Here is a 19093-nt window from a genome sequence, read left to right on the forward strand (position 1 = left end):
CATCCTTAAGTTTCATTTAAAATCAAATAAAATTTATTTTTAATCACAGCAAAAAGTGGAATTGTAACTTTCCCTCAGTTTAATGTCCCATGTAGATATTCTCCCATGTCTGGGAATGTATGCACAGTTGGGGTAGTTCTGTTACAGCGCTCATAACTGAGTGGATGCAAATAGGGAGATGCTTGAACCAACTCAGGTAAGTACCATTTCTAGTGCTTGGCTGGATCATGTTCCAGTTTCATTATGAGAATTCTATGCCTTGGTTTTCCAGCCTTACCACATGGGCCATTGGGGGCTGTTGCTGTGTGTGTCCCTTGACCACTCTTTGCTTATTTGTTAGCATTTTTTCCTCTCTTCATGGGTTCTCATCCCAAAATTGAGTTGTAGGCCTTCTGCCAAAGGGTCTATGTAGGGGGTGTGTTGTGGGGGTTCTTCCATCCCTTTGTGTGTTGAGCTCCAGAGTGATGCTTGTAAGTAGTGTGTGGCATAATGGGATTCAAACCACTGTCCTGGAAATACACCTGGGGCACAGACAGTAGCAGGTTGTTACTGCCTGTGCCAAGGGAGAGCAGGCAAAGGGGGTGTGTCCTGTGATGTGGCATCATTGTGCATGCTGTGGTGCAGGGAGGTGTCTCAGGAGCATGTCCCCCTCATCAAGAATTCATTGACCCTGGGCATGTCTGTGTGATGCAGTGACATTGCCACTGGAACGGCCCCTGATAGTGGACAACAGTGGTGTTTCCACAGAAAATCCAAATAAGGCATCCCAATAAATGTACAATGAAGAGGAAGGAAATTAATCCAGACAAAAACAGCAAAGGTACTTATTTATTGTTACATTTATATCTGTCTGTTTTCCTCTTTAAGCAACAGATATCATTAAGTCTGTAAGTTGTCTTTGGGTCTTAAGTCTACAACCATGTCTTGGCCTGAGTTAGGAATGATGTAGTTTACAGTCTCCAGCTTTCACCATTCAGTATTAACTTAACATTATTACGCAAGCAAACTTCTGCTCATGCAGTGGTAGTCTCCCTCCCCCGTACCCCAAATCTAACCAAGACTGTGCCCCAGCACTCCAAAGAAGATTGGAAGCTGACTGTAGGGGAGTGGAAGAGGTAACCTTTCTGCTGCGGTGAAGACAGTTGAGTATGATCAAATGGGTGAGTAGAGTCTAGTTCTCAAAGATAACTCTTCTATTTATTCACACATAGAATATCTCTATACACATGGGATAAGGTAGAAATATCCCTCAGGATCCAAAAAGCTATTGGGAAAAGTTCCACTGCCATTTCTAACCATCACTTCTATTTGAAAAGCTACCTCATCTTAGATAAAGCTGTATTTATATTAACCTGCTGGCCGGTTACAAGATCGGGCAGTCTACAGTGCCTGATCTTGTAAGAGCCCCCAAATACCCACCCACAGATCATATAATACCTTCTTAGACAGTCTGACATAAATATAGTTTGTGGTATGGTCCTGTTCATCTTGAGTCAGAAAAAAGTCTCACCATACATAGGATTGCACCCATAATACGCCTTTCTTAATCTTCTAATTGGCATGAGGAAAATAAGGCTGAGGATTCACAATTAAAGTGTGTGTGTAGCACAGTATCCAAATGCATCTTTTCTTTTAAGATGGACTGTGTCCTGGGTCTGATCAGTACAGGGGCTGGCATATGCTTTTTTTAGCCAAGGTTCTTGCAATGCCCAGTTGTTGGAGCCATGGTTTCTCTTTAAATGCACTGCAACAGAAGATTGAAACACAATGTTCGTGACTTGTGCTGCCAAGAAGAGTATATAGTTTTGCATATATGTAAACCTCACACCCTCAAACTCTGCTGTAATAAAGGAGGTTGAGTTTGTAATAATAGCATAGTTGGAATATGTACCTTTTGTAGAACCTAGTAAAGGATTTCTGCTCATGAGGCTGCTTCCATCAGCAGGACTGGAAGGGAGCAATTCCCCCCTCCACCCACAACATTTGCAATGGAGCATTTGGGGAACATATGTTGCAGACTGGGGAGGAAAGCAGAGGCTGCAGAGGAAAGAGTGACATCAGCTTTTTCCCCTGGATTATCAATATTACTGCTAGTATTCCTATAGCACCATCAGTTTACATACATCTTTACCAAGTAACACAAGCAAAAGGCAGGTATCTGCCCTGAGGAGGTTGCAATCTGCATTTTACCAAGGAGGGAGATAGAGGGAAAGGAGGACAAAGGAGAAGGAGTAACAAGGGTTGGGTTTAATGGGAGCCCCTGCACCTGTATTTAGGCTTTATTAAGCATTTAGCAACTAAACCAGCTTCCCCCTCCAAAATAGGAGCCTATTTGACTACAGCTCCCATCATCCCCAGTCAGCATTGCCGTCCAACCCATTTGGGGAGCACCAGGTTCAGGAAAGTTGGGTCAAACTTGCAAGTATAACTTAACAAAACAACAACAACAAAAACTGGAGCTTGTCTATTGGCAGAGCATAGATGTGGTAGGTAGAAGTTCTAGACAGGAGTGGCAGCAAATGGTCAGAACATTTTAAGAGGACTTGTAATCTGCAGGCAGCACAGAATGGGCAGCGTCTGGAAAGAAAATCATGGACAGAAGTTTGAGGACAGAAAGTTGAGGGGGGTAAAATCCTGGAAAGCCCTTAGATTCAGAGGATTACAAGCAGTTTCCACCCAAAGTTAAAAGACCTAACATGCGAATTCTTACAGCATGTATTTTAAGAGTCCTATTTATTTATGTTCTTATAGTGCAGGTGCAGTGGAAAATGTTGCCCACCACTCTGTCATTGGAGTCTTAACGTTGGAGTCCCCTGATTGGTACCTCATATGGCTGGAAACATTTTTAGCCTGGTTGCCAAACTATGAGTTATTACTGACCTTCAGACCTCCAGTTGTTAAGGTCATTAGCCATGCTTGCCATTTTGACAGTCCATCAAATTATGTGGCAACTGTGCATTGATTCCACCAAAGGAGTTTAATAACTTTGAGGACAACTGGAGGGAAGCACAGTTTTCAGTATGGTGCATATTCTTATTATGTTTTATATGCATCATTCTGTTACTGCTGCAGAGGCAGGCTGTAAGTGTCAGGCTGTTTACACTGTGGAACCACATTTTAAGCAACCGGGCGTAGAGGCTTCCAATACACTAACGGCAAGTCACATGGTGAATACTGGAAAAGGCCCCAGTTGATCACATAAAACAGTTTCTTGCCTGTACAAACTTCATGAACACAAGAACAAATATTTGTTCCTCTGTATAATCCTGTTCTGAACACAGAGTTTGGGCATAACCTTCACCATGTCGTGAGCGGAGCCGGCTGGAGCCGGGAGCCAAATTGGATGGCCTGGGAGGCCCCTTCTGGCTTTGTTTCTATGTTGCTATGATATCCTGGTTTCCTGTGTGTAGAATTCTGCAATCCCACACTTGGAGTCCAAGAACAATTTTACCATAAGATGAGCTGCTCATCTAGACTAGATGTGGGCAGTTCATGGCTTTTGAGACATTGTTGAACTGCAATTCCCATCAATCCTAGCCAACACAAACAATGGTGATGGATGATGGGAGTTGCAGTCCAGCAACATCGGAAGGGCCATAAATTGCCCAGCCTTGAACTAGACCAAGCAAAGCATTATAGTCTGGTGAAGATTGATCATTGCACAGATACTATTTTTAATGTTTCAACAGCTAACGTAAAGTTTACTTCTGCTCTGTGTACATTTCAGGAAAAAAACACGTTTTGCTTCCAGTCCAAAAACACCTAAGAGCATAGAGTTGTAGAAATCTCTCATTTATGCTGCGACAACAAAATGGGAATCCCTGGGTTGGTGTGGAAAACTCACCACTGGAAAGAACAAGAGTAGCGCTTCGGTAAATTTGTTAACAACTCAGGATCTAAAATCAGTTCCGTTTAGGCTGGTTTTAACTAATGTTGGTTAGAACAAACCAGAGTTCCAAGACTTTGGACATAACAAGGAACTTTGGTTTGTTCTGAAGTGACAGAAGCAGCTGAGGCTTGCTCGGTTTGTTCTCAATCACCCTCCACTAATTCATGTGACACAGACATGCTCTTGCTTCTGCTTATTACCAGACTCTTAACTTACTTTAATCTTTTATACTTTTGCAGCTTTTGGCTCACTCAGTGATTTTTTGCTGTTTGCCACAGTTTTAAGACATCAATGTGTTAAGATACTTTTTTTCTTCAGTCATGTATCAGATTTAAACAATGAGGTTGATGTACTGAAATGCGAAGGGGGCGGCATATAAGCTGTCTAAATAAATAAATAAAATAAATACTGCCACATGGTGGCAGTGTCCACTCGTCGACAGCTTTTTAATTGGCATTTTCCAAACTGCACCCCTCTAGATGCTTTGAACATCAACTCCCATTATCCCCACCTCAGACCAATAGCCAAGAATGTTGGGAGTTGTCATCCAAACCATCAGCAGGGGACCAGGCTGGAGAAGGATGTTCTACATATTTCCAGCATCCACTTATAAGATTTCAAACGCTAGTTACAACTGGCAAACTATACAGTTAATGAAGTGTATTCCATTGTGGGCTCTGTACACAATTAAAATCTTTAAGAGATTAGGGAGGTCATTGATTCTGATTTTTCCTTTCATAATGCAGCAGCATCCCTAAGAGGAGAGAGGGCTCACTTTTGAATGCAACAATTAAAGAGAAGGATACTGTTCCAATAAGCAGTTAGTTGCTACCTTCTGGATTAGCATGTGTTTCTGAAAGAGCTGGCAACCTTTGTTAAAACAAAAACAAAAAGAGAAGATACCTGGCTATGGCTAAACAGTAGATTGCATTCTCCCTTGTCGTTCTGCCACTGTGTTCTGAAAAGGACTGTAGAGAAGGATTTAGCAGAAGCTTTGCATTGGGTATGGAATAATAATAAGCTGGCTTGAGGACAGAATTAGGTGGTAGAGGAACTCTGGTTAAACACATATTTTGATCCATATATTCTTCATTGCTACAGTGCACATTTTTCTTTCTGCTTTTCTTCTTTTGATGACATCTTTTTGTGTTAGCTCTTTTGTTAGCATCCAGCACTGGAGGTAATTCTACACACGTCCCTTTGAGATACCGCCCTGGAACTGTCAAGCGGCACACACCCTGCCCATGATTATTTAAGTTTGGCAGTTTGTAGCCTCTGTTGTCTGCCTCTTGCACTGTTGCTGAATAAAAACTTTTGGAAGTCATTTTTGCTTTTGTGAAACCATCCACAAGGACAACATCCCCAACTCGTGTTCTGAAGACTGCTGTCTGGTTGCGTCGCTTTTTCGTATTGATGTTATTTTGAGCCGTCAGAAGCCACAGCTTTAATTTAATGTAGATTTTCATGGAAAGGGAGAAATTAGGGTAAGAAACCACTGACCATATCTTGGTGACTAAATACAGCACACAGTCCTTATGTCTGTGTTGGATGCATAACTTCAGTGGAGTTTGCCCTGTAGCGTTTGGGCACTGGAGGCACAGGACACTGTAATTGATGAAGGCTTTCAGCATCATAAGTTGGCCTGCTTCAGCTGCCGCATGGACAGGGCATTTCTTGACATCGGGATGGTTGTTTTTATGACACCACTCACGATAGGGATGTACACCAACTGCTTCAGTGGGCCTCGCTCCCTGCTTTAGGAGCCACGCTGAAAGCTGAAGGTGCCCAAAAAAGGCTGCCATATAAAGAGCTACCCTCTTTTGATATCTGAAAGAAAATGTGCAAAATAAATCACCCATGAAAAGAAAAGGTGAAATGCAAAATCATGGTTGCATGTGCAAATACAGCTCTATCCAGTTGACCCTGGAAGCGACCAACCATTTGGATAATCAGAAGCTCACATAAATAAAAATTGTATTTTGACAGAATATGGTGATGACATGCAGGTAATCCCCTGATTACAAACATCCAGGTTGCAAACAACCAGTACTTGCAAACGTATGGACTGCCATAAACCCTATATGATTCGCTCTATGGAACTGCATGGCCACTGATGATGCGTTGCCCAAGTGGCTGTTCCTAGTCACCCAAAATGTGGTTCTCCATGATCACAGTGCAGTTTGTTAGCAACCCTGTGCCACAGCGGCTTGTTAAGAAGCCTGCCCATGCTGGTCATGTTCTGTCTGATTTACATAATTCCTCTCACCAGCTATGAGGTCGTGTCATCTAAACCCAGCAAGGGAGGATTGTTAGAGTATTTTTCAAACCACTGAGATCCCATGGCCTATTATAGGACACCTTTGTTAAGCATCCCAGGAAGACGCCTTCACTGGGCCTGGATGACAAAAAAACTGCAGCAGCTACTTGAGATGTCAGCCTGCTGCCTGCCAGCAAGACAACCCACCATGCCTAGTAAGTTACAGTGGGTTCTATTGATCATGGGAACGAGACCACTCTCTTGTTTGCAGTAGCTGTTCACTCTCAGTAGTTGTCTAGCTTTTGTCTGCTCTAGCAGTGGGCCAGCTGCTATGATCTTGGCTTCTAAAGAGACTTTTGGGGTGCAGAATCAGGATGTTTGCCCCACACCAGCTGTAAAGTAGCTGTGGTGGAGGAGGAGATCAAGAGGAAATGGATCAGCTAGCTAAAGCAATATACTGTGCAGGTGGTGGAGGGGAAGCTGAATGTGAATGCCAAAAGTGCAAGCACATGGACCTGTACTGGGAGATTGTGTAGCACTGAGTAGATCACAGCATCCTCAGGAATAATAATACAAAGATTCCTCCCAATTCAAAGACCATGAATGAGAATAAGTGTGCTGGAATCTGTCTATCTGGTGATTAACCAGTGAGGCCTTCATCGGACAGTGCCTGGACAGCTCCAGGGCTCCCTCTGCTGGACAAGCATCAGAACAACCAGTTCTAGTTGCATGATTGGTCCCAGGTGCTGCTGGAGCTCTCAGGCACTGGATGAGCACTAGCTAGGAGCCCTGCAGGAAGAGCTATATAAAAGCAAGCTCTTCCCTCCAGAAGCTGCTTCAGTAATACAGGTCTTCTGATTGTGGTTGCATGGTCCAATGCCTACATCCTGTCTGGCTTTGTTTGCCAGATGCAGCTCCTGCCGTGCCCTGCTTCCCATGCCTTGCTGCTCCTGAATCCAGCCTGGCTATCCTGCCCTAAGTTTATGCTTTTTGCGCTAGTTGTCCTTCCAGTGATTGACCTGGGCATGTTCATGGCCACATCCTTGCCTTGCTTCCCTGTGTACCCCTGGTTCCTGATCTTGGCCTGTCTCTTGACTCTGACTCTCACTTCACTCTTGAACTGGGGACTCTGCCTTGGCTTGGTTCCTGTTGCCTGGATCCTGGTGCACCTGCCTTGACTCCTGCTACTTGCATCCTGGACTCTGACAGCCCCAGAAGATGCCCAGAAGAGTCTAGCACACAGCACTGCCACATGAATGGAGGCGGGCTTAAAGGAAAGTCCCTCCCCCCAGTAGCCTCGACAACACCCATAGCCAAAGTAAAAATCTGGAAATAGCACAGATCCCTTGATTTAGATAAGGCATTAGCTAACAGAACTAGTGTGACGCAGTGGTTCACACTGCTCAGCCAAGATGCTTACTTTGGACCAGTCACTCTCAGTCTCACAAAGCTAAGGATAAACAGTGCGTGTGTTAGGGAGAAGAAAATGGATGGAGAAGAGAACTATCTATGTATGTCAGTCTCTTCAAGCTCCTTAGAAGAAAGGTGGAAAACAAAAGTGTGAATGACTGGCATACTTGGAACATCCAGGGGCTTTGTCAGTGGGCTCAGTCCTAAAAAATGAAGGGAGCTCACAGTGCAGAGCTTTTGCAGCTCTTGCATCCTGGGTTAATCTTGAGTTTGGCAACAGGACTATAGGGGCTTGAAGCCACCAAAGATGTTATTACACATAGAAACAGAGCAGCATAGCAAAACAAAATCTTTTGCCAATTTACTTTCTGCTGCATGATAGAAGGAAAAGTAGTTGAATTTGCATGTATTTTTTCCGAACGAATGCCAAGGGATAAAATTCCATGTGGTGAAATGTTTTAGGAGCACCACATTAAGTCAGATGTAAGTATGACTTCTGAAAGCACTTTCAAACATCTGGCTTGGCCAAACATAACAGAGGAATGGTATGTAATTACTGTTCAGTGGGCATATTTGGCTCTGTTAAGAGAGCAAATGAGCAGATTGCTTATGACAGTAAAAGCAACCTGTCCTTAGGCGGCAGCAGCACCTTTCATGAAGATGTCAAAGTCAGTTACAATTTAGGTCAAACAAAAGCAGATTTTTCTTTTTAAGGATAGATATTTGGCACAGTTAAAAAAGAAAAATAACCCAAATTTTAAAGTTAGATGATGATTGACTGTACTTGAGTACTGGATCTTCCTTTGACAGATAGTGTTGGACCTTGCGTTGATTTCCTAAGAGACAGCCAGTCAGGAATTCTTTCCATCCATCCCAAACATCCAAATGAAGAGTTGTGCCTGCCAACAGAGAGTTCAGTAATTTGTCTTCATTCCTAGCTTGGTTTGCTACTCCATACAAAGAAGTTAAAAAGCATATTGTTCACAGCACCATACAGAAGGAAAAATTGAATGTGCAAACTTAGAATTCGGTTTCAGATGGAGGGTTTTTAGTGCAACCAGTGAGTGGACTTCCCACTACAAGCAGAATCTCCATATACTGCCCATGCCACGAAGGAAAGTTCCTTCATGCCCTGGCCACAACCATCTTTCCACACCAGTAAAGAGAGATGTAGCCAAAGCTCTTCCCTTCCTTTGCTGCTCCCTCTTACCATGTTTGCTGTGCCAAGACAGGCTTTGCTCATCTGTTTCTTCTCCAGAATTATACAATTTGGAAAGTCCAAAAAGGTTTACGGCTGCAGTTTTACTCTCATGTAAGTGCATGTCACGTAGATCTGGACCTGGACCCTGGTGTACCAGGAGTGGAGACTTAAGCCATTTGACCTCCCATTAGTTTTTTCTCTGGGGGATTAAAAAATATGTATTCATTCTATTAATTTTCTTCTTTAACCTTTGGGAGTGATGATGGGGAGGGGGTTAACTCTCTTCTCCTGGAATATTGTGATCCTGATCTGAATCAGGCCCACATGTGCTTATGTAGGAGTAAAAGTGCAGCACTTTTTGGACTTTCAGAATTGTGTAATTCTGGAGAAAACAGCAGCAGCAGCAGGACCAGTAATATTTGTATAAATATTACTAGTTGTCTCTGAGTGTATGTGACACACATAAACACCTTTATAGCTATCCTGATGCCATGAAAATACATCACCTTACATATCAAACAAACAACATTACTCTGCATGTCATACAGCCACCCCACCTCAAAACAGTGCGAGCTCTTCAAATCAGGTGACCACACTAATGGCTTTTTCGAGATCTTGCCATACCAGAAATTTTTCCTGGTATGAGTAAATATAGGAAAGTTTGGGGAGCACAGGAGAACATTGGACAACTACTAGATATTAATGGTGGCATGTGGGCAGTCCAAAGAATCCCACTAACAAAGCAAGCGGATAGCACTTTAAGAATTTGGCCTGGATGAGCCCTTGATTGGTAACTTGGCTGACTTTTGTTTCTCCAAGAAGGATTGGACACACTCCAACAGCAGAGTATATCAAAGATATTTACCTCTGAATGCTTTTTAGGGATGAGGAGTCTCAATCACTTCCCAAGCTACTTTTAGATTGCCTTCCACAAAGCTGTGGGATTGACTTCTTGCAATGCAAATTGCATCAGCAGTATCTCTGAACAATAGCTGAATTATCTGGCTAAAATCATCCTTCAGCAAGTTAATCTTTACTTACTTGTTATCAGCTGTATTTGTTTTAAAGTGCTGAAATATTCAGATGTTAGGAGCTAAGTGTAAAAACAGTCAAATAACACACAAATATACAGGGCTATCCAAGCAGGGAAGTCATAAATGTAATGTGATGATTTATTACAGTGCAATCTCATACAAGTCTACTTGGAGGTAAATACCATTGCATTCAGTGGGGCTTGTCTCACAGGTGGATATAGGATTAGATCCTTAAATTCAGATTTTTCTGGAAAGGATTGGAGGCTTATCCTATCGTATGAGAGTAAGTACACAAGCAGACTTATACCTATATCTAACTGATAATCGCTCAAGGTATTGCAGTCATACATCTCCCTGCCTTCTGGAGTTCTGAGGCAATAAGTATTGTTTGGGAAGCCACACTTCAGGGTTACCAGGGTTTTTAGCTGAGAAACCTTTGATGCAAGCAGATAAATCCTTCCCATTATGGGCATTTTTTCATGAGTGACAGCATTGTATATGTAGACGATTGGCTTGTCTTCTTCCTGGGAAAAAATAACAACAGCCCAACAATGACATTGATACAGCAGTGGTAGTATCTGTGAAAAAATGCACTCATGCAATTGATGTGGAATTCTGGTGTTTCATATGTGGGCATCCATTGCCCATGTAATGAATGCATTCCAGGAGCTCAGGCTCTAGCCTAGGATAGGGGTGGGGATGTCATGCCTAGGGGTTAAAACTGGCCCTCTGGGATTCCCCAAAGGACTATAGCACTGTCCCCTGTTTCTGAACCTATCCCCCCAAAAACCAATGTTTCAGTGGGGTCCTTGCTTTAATTCAGTTTTTACTCCAATCTTAATTTTTTTGACATGCCTCTGCTAAGCCTTATTTATTGGTAGTAAGAGCTTTAGCTTCTTCATGGATCACTGCCTTGTCGTGGCGAAGGGACTTGCGTAGCTCAATGAAGCTATGAGCTATGCCATGCAGGGCCACCCAAGACGGAGAGGTCATAGCAGAGAGCTCTGACAAATCTTGATCCACTGGAGAAGGAAATGGCAACCCTCTCCAATATCTTTGCTATGAAAACCCCATGGACAGTACCAAAGGCAAAAAGATATGACACTGGAAGATGAGCCCCTCAGGTCGGAAGGTGTCCAATATGCTACTGGGGAAGAGCGGAGGACTAGTACTAGTAGCACCAGAAAGAATAAAGCGACTGGGTCAAAGCTGAAAGGACACTCAGTTGCAGATGTATCTGATGGTGAAAGGAGAGTCCGATGCTGCAAAGAGCTATGCTCCATAGGAACCTGGAATGTAAGATCCATGAATCAAGGCAAGCTGGATGTGGTCAAATGAGGTGACAAGACTGAACATCGACATCTTAGGAATCAGTGAACTAAGATGGACAGGAATGGGTGAGTTTAATTCAGATGACCATCAGGTATACTACTGTGGGCAAGAATCCCTCAGAAGAAATGGAGTAGCCTTCATAGTCAATAAAGGAGTACGAAAAGCAGTACTGGGATACAACCTCCAAAATGACAGAATGATCTCAGTTCGAATCCAAGGCAAACCATTCAACATCACAATAATCCAAGTCTATGCCCCAGCCACTGGTGCTGAAGAGGCTGAAGTTGACCAGTTCTAGGAAGGCCTACAACACCTTCTAGAATTAGCCCCAAAAAATGATGTTCTTATCATCATGGGGGATTGGAATGCTAAAGCAGGAAGTCAAAAGATAACTGGAATAACAGGCAAGTTTGGCCTTGGAGTACAAAATGAAGCAGGGCACAGACTGGTAGAATATTGTCAAGAGAATACGATGGTCATAACAAACACTCTTTTCCAACAACCCAAGAGACGACTGTACACATGGACATCACCAGACGGTCAACACAGAAATCAGATTGACTATGTGCTCTGCAGCCAAAGATGGAGAAGCTCTATACAGACAGTAAATATTAGACCAGGAACTGACTGTGGCTCAGATCATGAGCTTCTGGTTGCAAAATTTAGGCTTAAATTGAAGAAAGTAGGGAAAAGCACTAGGCCACTCAGGTATGACCTAAATCATATCACTGATGAATATATAGTAGAGGTGACAAATAGATTTAAGGAATTAGATCTGATAGACAGAGTGCCTGAAGAACTATGGACGGAGGTTCGCAACATTGTACAAGAGGCAGCAACTAAAACCATCCCAAAGAAAAAGAAATGCAAGAAAGCAAAATGGCTGTCTGAGGAAGCTTTACAAATAGCTGAGGAAAGAAGGGAAGTGAAAGGCAAGGAAGAAAGAGAAAGATACAAACAATTGAATGCAGAATTCCAGAGAATAGGTAGAAGAGATAAGAATGCCTTCTTAGATGAGCAGTGCAAAGAAATAGAAGAAAACAATAGAATAGGGAGGACCAGAGATCTCTTCAAGAAAATTGGAGATACGAAGGGAATGTTTCATTTCATGTAAAGATGCGCATGATAAAGGACCAAAATGGCAGGGACCTAACAGAGGCAGAAGAGATTAAGAAGAGGTGGCAAGATTACACAGAAGGACTATACAAGAAAGACCTTAATGTCCCTGATAACCACGATGGGGTGGTCACTGACCTCGAGCCAGACATCCTGGAATGTGAAGTCAAATGGGCCTTAGGAAGTCTGAGCAACAACAAAGCTAGTGGAGGTGACAATATTCCAGCTTTGCTATTCAAAATCTTAAAAGACGATGCAGTAAAAGAGCTACACTCAATATGCCAGCAAATTTGGAAAACTCAGCAGTGGCCACAGGATTGGAAAAGGTCAGTTTACATTCCGATCCCAAAGAAGGGCAATGCCAAAGAATGTTTAAACTACCGCACCATTGCACTCATTTCACATGCTAGCAAAGTTATGCTCAAAATCCTACAAGCTAGGCTCCAGCAGTATGTGGACCGAGAACTACCAGAAGTACAGGCAGGGAGAGAAACTGGAGATCAAATTGCCAACATACCTTGGATCATGGAGAAAGCTAGGGAGTTCCAGAAAAAATCTACTTCTGCTTCATTGACTATGCTAAAGCCTTTGATTGTGTGGCTCACAACAAATTGTGGCAAGTTCTTAAAGAGATGGGAGTACCAGACCATCTTATTTGTCCCTTGAGAAACCTATATGTGGGTCAAGAAGCAACAGTGAGAACTGGACATGGAACCACTGACTGGTTCAAAATTGAGAAAGGAGTTCGGCAAGGCTGTATATTGTCATCCTGCCTATTTAACTTATATGCAGAGCACATCATGAGAAAGGCAGGGCTAGATGAATCTCCAGTTGGAATTAAGATTGCTGGGAGAAATATCAACAACCTCAGATATGCAGATGATACCACTCTAATGGCAGAAAGTGAAGAGGAACTAAAGAGCCGCTTGATGTGGGTGAAGGAGGAGAGCGCAAAAGTTGGCTTGAAACTCAACATTAAGAAAACTAAGATCATGGCATCCGGTCCTCTCACTTCCTGGCAAATAGATGGGGAAGAGATGGAGGTAGTGACAGATTTTATTTTCCTGGGCTCCAAGATCACTGCAGATGGGGACTGCAGCCAAGAAATTAAGAGACGCTTGCTCCTGGGGAGGAAAGCTATGGCAAATCTAGACAGCATACTAAAAAGCAGAGACATCACCCTGCCAACAAAAGTGTGTATAGTCAAGGCTATGGTTTTCCCAGTTGCAATGTATGGCTGTGAAAGCTGGACCATAAGGAAGGCTGAACCCCAAAGGATTGAGGCCTTTGAACTGTGCTGCTGGAGGAGACTCCTGCAAGTCCCTTGGACTGCAAGGTGATCAAACCAGTCAGTCCTAGAGGAGATCAACCCTGACTGCTCTTTAGAAGGCCAGATACTGAAGATGAAACTCAAATACTTTGGCCACCTATTGAGAAGGAAGCACTCCCTGGAGAAGAGCCTAATGCTGGGAACAATAGATGGCAAAAGAAGAAGGGGACGGCAGAGGATGAGGTGGCTAGATGGAGTCACTGAAGCAGTTGGTGAGAGCTTGAGTGGACTCCGGGGGATGGTGGAGGACAGGAAGGCCTGGAAGAATGTGGTCCATGGGGTCGCGATGGGTCGGACACGACTTCGTGACTAACAACAACAACAAGAGCTTTAGACCAAATAGCCTGGTTTTTCCCTCTATTTTTGGCTCTGCCCACTTTGCCCCAGTCCCTTTGCCTGCAGCCCTAGCCACCATGCAGGTGGTGGCTTACAAGATCTCTGAAATGCAATTTAGACCTTGGACTGAAAGGGGTTCTCCACCCTGGCCAAGCGAGAATAATGCTCAGTAGCTGTGTTCACACAGTGCAACAAGGCATGCTGTTATGTGTGAATTCAGCAAGCATGAATGTAGTCCATTTGATTACAGTGCATCTCCACAGAGAACCAATGGCTTGTTTTAAGGTTTCCATGCTCCACCATTGCTTGTCAGGATGTGTGAATTCATTTACAATATTTGCTGCTCGTTTCCCCATTCCAGACAGCACAGGTGGTCATGTAGGCTGTGGCCACTCCAGCCACCGTTTTCCACTACATTTGCCTAGCAACAGTGAGTTGCCTGCAGGCAGGGTGCCAATTGGCTGCCCCCATGCTCCTGGCCTCCCTCCTGGTCCAGGCTCCCCGGTGCCTGGCCATCCCCTCTTGCTGCCACCATGCCATTGCCTTGCCCGCCCCGTCGCTCCATTACCTTGCCATCACGCTGCTTTGTCATCACCGTGTCTCTCACATGGCCCAGGTGCTCACTGATCTTGCCAAACCTTCTGGCCTCCCTGATTAATAGGCACGCCAGAATGTCCTGCAGGGCAGGCATGTCGGCCAGGCCTTGCAAGGTGCTCCTGGCTCCTCAGCGAGGCAGAGCATCTTGTGAGGCAGGCACATTGGTGGACATCCCAGCGAGGCGGGATAAAGAGGCAGGGCGGGGTGGTGGGGAGACAGGATGGCCCGGCATGGGGGAGGGAGGGGAGGGAACCGGGGTCAGCCGAGGCTGCAGCTCTGTGCTGGAGCCATGCACAGGCTGCGCACGGGGCCTCGCCGGCATGGTGAGCGCCTCAGGAGGCCTGTGCCTCTGCCAGACTTCCCACCCCTCTGCCCACTCCCTCCCTGTCCCCAACAGTCCAGGGGGCTCCTGCAAGGCCGGCCAGCCCCGTCAGGCATCCCTGGGAAAATATGCCTCGCAGGGCACCCTCCTTCATCCCTGGCACTGGAGCCTGCGCTGCTGCCTTCCTTACACTGGGCCTCTGAGAGGAGGCATCTTGCTGCTCTAATGGGTAGACGGTGGCTCTGCAGAGCAGCAAGCCAAAAAGGAGCGGTGGCTGGCTGAGAACATGACCGAGGGACCACGCAGGCCCAGGGGGAGAGGCGGAGGCCCAGGGTCAACATGCAGCATCCTCTGGCAAATGCCAGAGCCCCAGCACAGTAGCCGTCCTGGGACACTGAAGCACCCACTGCTCTAGACATTGTGGGAAACTAAAACGGCAGGACTCGTTTTAGTGCTGCTGTGCACTAATCCAGAGGACCACTACTGCTCCCACCCCTTCAAACTTTGCTGAAGGTCTTCTCAAAGTAGAAGCCAGCCCTGTTCTTCCATGGCTGTCTTACCCCTTCCTCTGCCCTGCCTGATCTGGAACGCGATTAGCGGCTCATTAACCACAGCAGGCAGTGGCAGAGGTAGGGAGGAAGGCTGAAGGATAAGGCAGGAAGTGGAGCAGGTGTCACAGGCATTGCAACCAGGCAAGGACCTGAAGGACATCCTGATAAGCTGCTACTTCATCGGTCCTTGACATGTGTGCAGGTCTTTCTTTTCACAGGCTCTATGCAGTTAAGAAGTAAAGAATAATATGCTGTGTGGAATATTATGAAATAAATATTTAACCTTACCATTTGAAATAGATGTCTAACTTCATTAAGTTCCAAATCAATGCAAGGCTAAGGAGTTATTTTTATTTATTTATTTAGGAAGCTTCTATGCTTCCCCATTCGCCGAAGCCTCGGGGCGGCTCACAATAGCAATTTTTCTCACAGTTTTTCAATGCTTTAACCCCACCTTCCCCAGCTGGATACCCTAAAGATATGTTCAGACTACAACCCCCATTATCCTCACCTAGCATTACCAATTACCACTGGGCTTACTAGCCAAGGGTGAAGGGAATTGTAGACCAATCATCTGGAGATGCCAGGCTGGAGAAGACTGTCTTAATACCTTTTTCCTGTGATTATCTGAAGGCCACATAACATCCCATTTGAAAGTGAAATGTTTTTGATGAGTGCTAAGTGATACCAGTAAAAGACCTATAATTTAGTCAGGAAAACAGCATGCATAGAGGATCATTGTGCTAATTAGGTAGCTTCAGCTTTGTTTTGCTTTTACAAATCATACTGTACCTTAACAACACACTTAATTGTGGAAGAAACTGATATGCCAACATCAGCAAGTACCCAGCTGTCCTTCAACACTGCTCCTGCATACATCAGCTCCAAATATCTCCTGCCTTGCTTGTCTTCAGAAAGAGGAACATGAAAATAATCCTTATGGGGAAAGATATTATTTTAGAAACAGTAGTAGAAACACAAGTCTCAGTCTAGCATTCTGCTACCCCACACTGGTTTTCTTTGTGTGCACATTTACTTTGTGATAGACATAGATTGGATCAAGCTGTTGGAAACTGAGGAAAATATTTTGTACTATTGATCTGTAGGTTTTACTCCTTCATATTCTTTTATAATGCCCTCCATTATGCTTCCCACCTCTCTCAGTATTTCTGGCTAGAAGGGTGTTTCTAAACAGTGGGCTAACAATTAAAAGGTAACAATTAAAGTGCTAATAATTAAATGGTATTTTAAAGCTATTCCATGCTGGGAAAACATAGGAGGGTTACCAGGGCATGACATCTTTTGGACCCCAGGTAAAAATCCATGAATGTGCAATAAATGATTGTGCATTAAAAACCTGGATGAAAGCACTCTGAGTTTGGTGGTGTGTATAAAAAAGGTAGTTCGATGCAGTAAAAAATCCCAGCTTTCCCTAGAGCTTAATCCTATCCATGTTTGCTCCAAAGAGAACTAGGGCAATGTAGTGGTTAGAACATTGGAGAAGGGCTTTCTCTTTGGCATACTGCAAGTAAAAGAAGGCAGCTGAACCTCAAACCCAACAGAGCCTTGGAGTTATTTGGGGTTTTTCCCCTTCAGTTTCTCTTACTCAAGCAAAACAAACTCATTGGCTGTGTTCACATAATACGCTAAACTAACTTGCAATAAAGTTACACAGGATGGGTTGAATGTAGGTGTGTCAAACAAAGGGGCAATATCATCCCCTCTCAATTTTAAGTGTTGAACTGACACTTAGTGTCCCCCACCTTTTTAACACTTTTCTAAGTCTCCAGCCGCTCTAGGAAAGGGAGATTCTGGCTCCCTGCTCTTTTTTATAGCTCTGTTTTGGAGCACTTATTGCTCTGGTTTCAATTAAAACTGTGCTTCTTGCTATATAAACAACTCCAGCATATGCGAAAAATTTTCCTTGTGTTTCTCTAATTCTGACATTAGATATTATCTAATTCAGATTTCTGAAAATCAAAATGACCAAGAATAAAGCAATTTTGCTACAGATAGAATCATACCTTTATCATTAGCTTTACCTCTTTCACTGTATTCTCTGAAGAAATGTCAAAAGATTCGCAAAGTCCTTCAAAGGCAACAAAAATCCTCATTTTGAAAAATGCTGCTCAAAACTTCTCAAATGTCTTTCCACTCTATCAAGCCACATGGTATGCAAATCGTATATCCATACCGGAGGTCAAAGAAAAGCAATTCTGAGCACACTGTAAATATCCAAAATATCCTTATGCACACATTCTTCTTCCAAAGAAAGGGGCAGCCTAGAAAATCCTGGCTGAAGCAGACAGAGAGCTAAAGAAACAATGAGAGGAATTTGTTGCACAGGCTGAGTTGAATAGGAAAATGTCCCCTTCTCAAACTAACAAACTTAATTAAACCAGCAAGCCACGTATTGATCAAGGCAAGTGAGAACAAGCTTTCAGCATGTGTATGCATGTTCCAAGCTGGTTGTGTTTGTTCAACAGGCACTTATAAATCTCAGAGAACTATGGCAAAAATGATGGTGATGTTTATTTTATTGCTTATGGCAGTCTTTAACCGTCATGTAAATAAATCTAATCTCAGCTCTCCCGTTACCATAACAACTTTATAAGCCTGTTAACAAGGGGCAGCGCTGCCAGTTTAGATTGGAAGCCAGATTGTGCTTTTTGTATAAAGCAGAGAAGTCAACAGCTTGAGAGAATTGATAATCCAGTTAGATAATCAGGTATAAAAGATGCCCAGTAACCATTTCATATCCCTGCCTTGTTTCATAAGTTCTTTTCGCTTGGGAAAAATACAGTATTGCCGTGTCCTGAACCAAAAAGTCTAGTGGCACCTTTAAGACTGTTGTGGCATAAGCTTCCATGGACTAAAAACCACATATGTGTGAACTGTTGGTGTGTGCACACACATGCCCTGCGGGGGAGAGAGAGAATATGAATGAGCAAAGAGGGTGTGTGGTGAAGCAAAATTAGGCACGACCTCTGCCTACTGTCTGTAAATCTTAAATGAATACAATATACAATTGAAATTCTTGATAAACCATGTATGTGACAATCAATGCGCTCTTCTTCGATGCACACCCTAAAGTGGCAGGAGAGGTTGAGAGAGAACTCGAGCAATGCCACCAGGAGGCCAAACTCTCTTACTAGGCTGGTCTCCAGCAGGGTCACCCAAGGCAGAATGGTCAAAACTGAGACACCAGACTAAGACACTTAAATCCTCAGAATGAATAGTGGTCACATCAGTGGACGAGAATGGTTATCTCTAATGGTCACAAAGATGGACAAACTCCGCAAGGGAAACTGCTGGGCACCAGCAATAGCTGAAGGTGACACTGAAGGAGGTGATTTCATGGATATCAGCAGTGATGCTCAAGCTAACTATGGTATTAATGCTCAGAAGAAGGCAGTGGTAAACCACTTCTGAATATTTTTAACCTTGAAAGCCCTATGATGAAACAATCCAAAACAGAACAAAGGCAGAAGATGAGGCTCCCAGGTCAGAAGGTGTTCAAACAGCTATAGGAGAAGAAAAAAGTTCAAATAGCACTGTTGCTAATGACACAACTAGATCAAAACTGAAAGGAGGTTTACTAGCCAATATGTACAGAAGCAAAAGGAAAGTCCAGTGCTGCATAACATATACAACTGGAACAATGAACTTGAATAGTATGAATCAAGGCAAACTGGAATCCATAAATAACACAAGAAAT

The 19093-nt window shown here is 43.8% G+C and overlaps 1 protein-coding gene across 2 annotated transcripts; it reads right to left on the reverse strand.

Annotated features, from left to right (window-relative positions):
* Window positions 1-810: 810 nt before the first annotated feature.
* ANKUB1 (ankyrin repeat and ubiquitin domain containing 1) lies at window positions 811-18858 on the reverse strand. 2 transcript variants are annotated; one of them, XM_044432939.1, is made up of 6 exons: window positions 17418-18858; window positions 16168-16311; window positions 10099-10315; window positions 8341-8455; window positions 4793-5716; window positions 811-1744 (listed from the first exon to the last, which is right to left on the reverse strand). In XM_044432939.1, exons 1-6 carry the CDS (start codon window positions 17487-17489, stop codon window positions 1660-1662), a joined length of 1557 nt encoding a protein of 518 aa, XP_044288874.1. In that variant the 5' UTR covers window positions 17490-18858; the 3' UTR covers window positions 811-1659. The 2 variants fall into 2 exon arrangements, with proteins under 2 accessions (XP_044288874.1, XP_044288873.1); XM_044432938.1 differs by having other exon boundaries at window positions 1643-2577.
* Between the last annotated feature and the right edge of the window lie 235 nt (window positions 18859-19093).

Source organism: Varanus komodoensis, unplaced genomic scaffold (genome assembly GCF_004798865.1).
Source record: "Varanus komodoensis strain SLA01 unplaced genomic scaffold, ASM479886v1 scaffold25, whole genome shotgun sequence".
Lineage (NCBI taxonomy): Eukaryota > Metazoa > Chordata > Lepidosauria > Squamata > Varanidae > Varanus > Varanus komodoensis.

Bases quoted from the DNA above. Each gene is read 5' to 3' on its own strand.
- ANKUB1 (XM_044432938.1), bottom strand. From the start codon at position 17,489: ATGAGGATTTTTGTTGCCTTTGAAGGACTTTGCGAATCTTTTGACATT. The intron at 16,312-17,417 runs GTAAAGCTAATG...TTTCCCCATAAG, and splicing joins CAGAGAATACAGTGAAAGAG to GATTATTTTCATGTTCCTCT. The intron at 5,717-8,340 runs GTACAGTCAATC...ATTTTCTTTCAG, and splicing joins AAGGAAGATCCAGTACTCAA to ATATCAAAAGAGGGTAGCTC.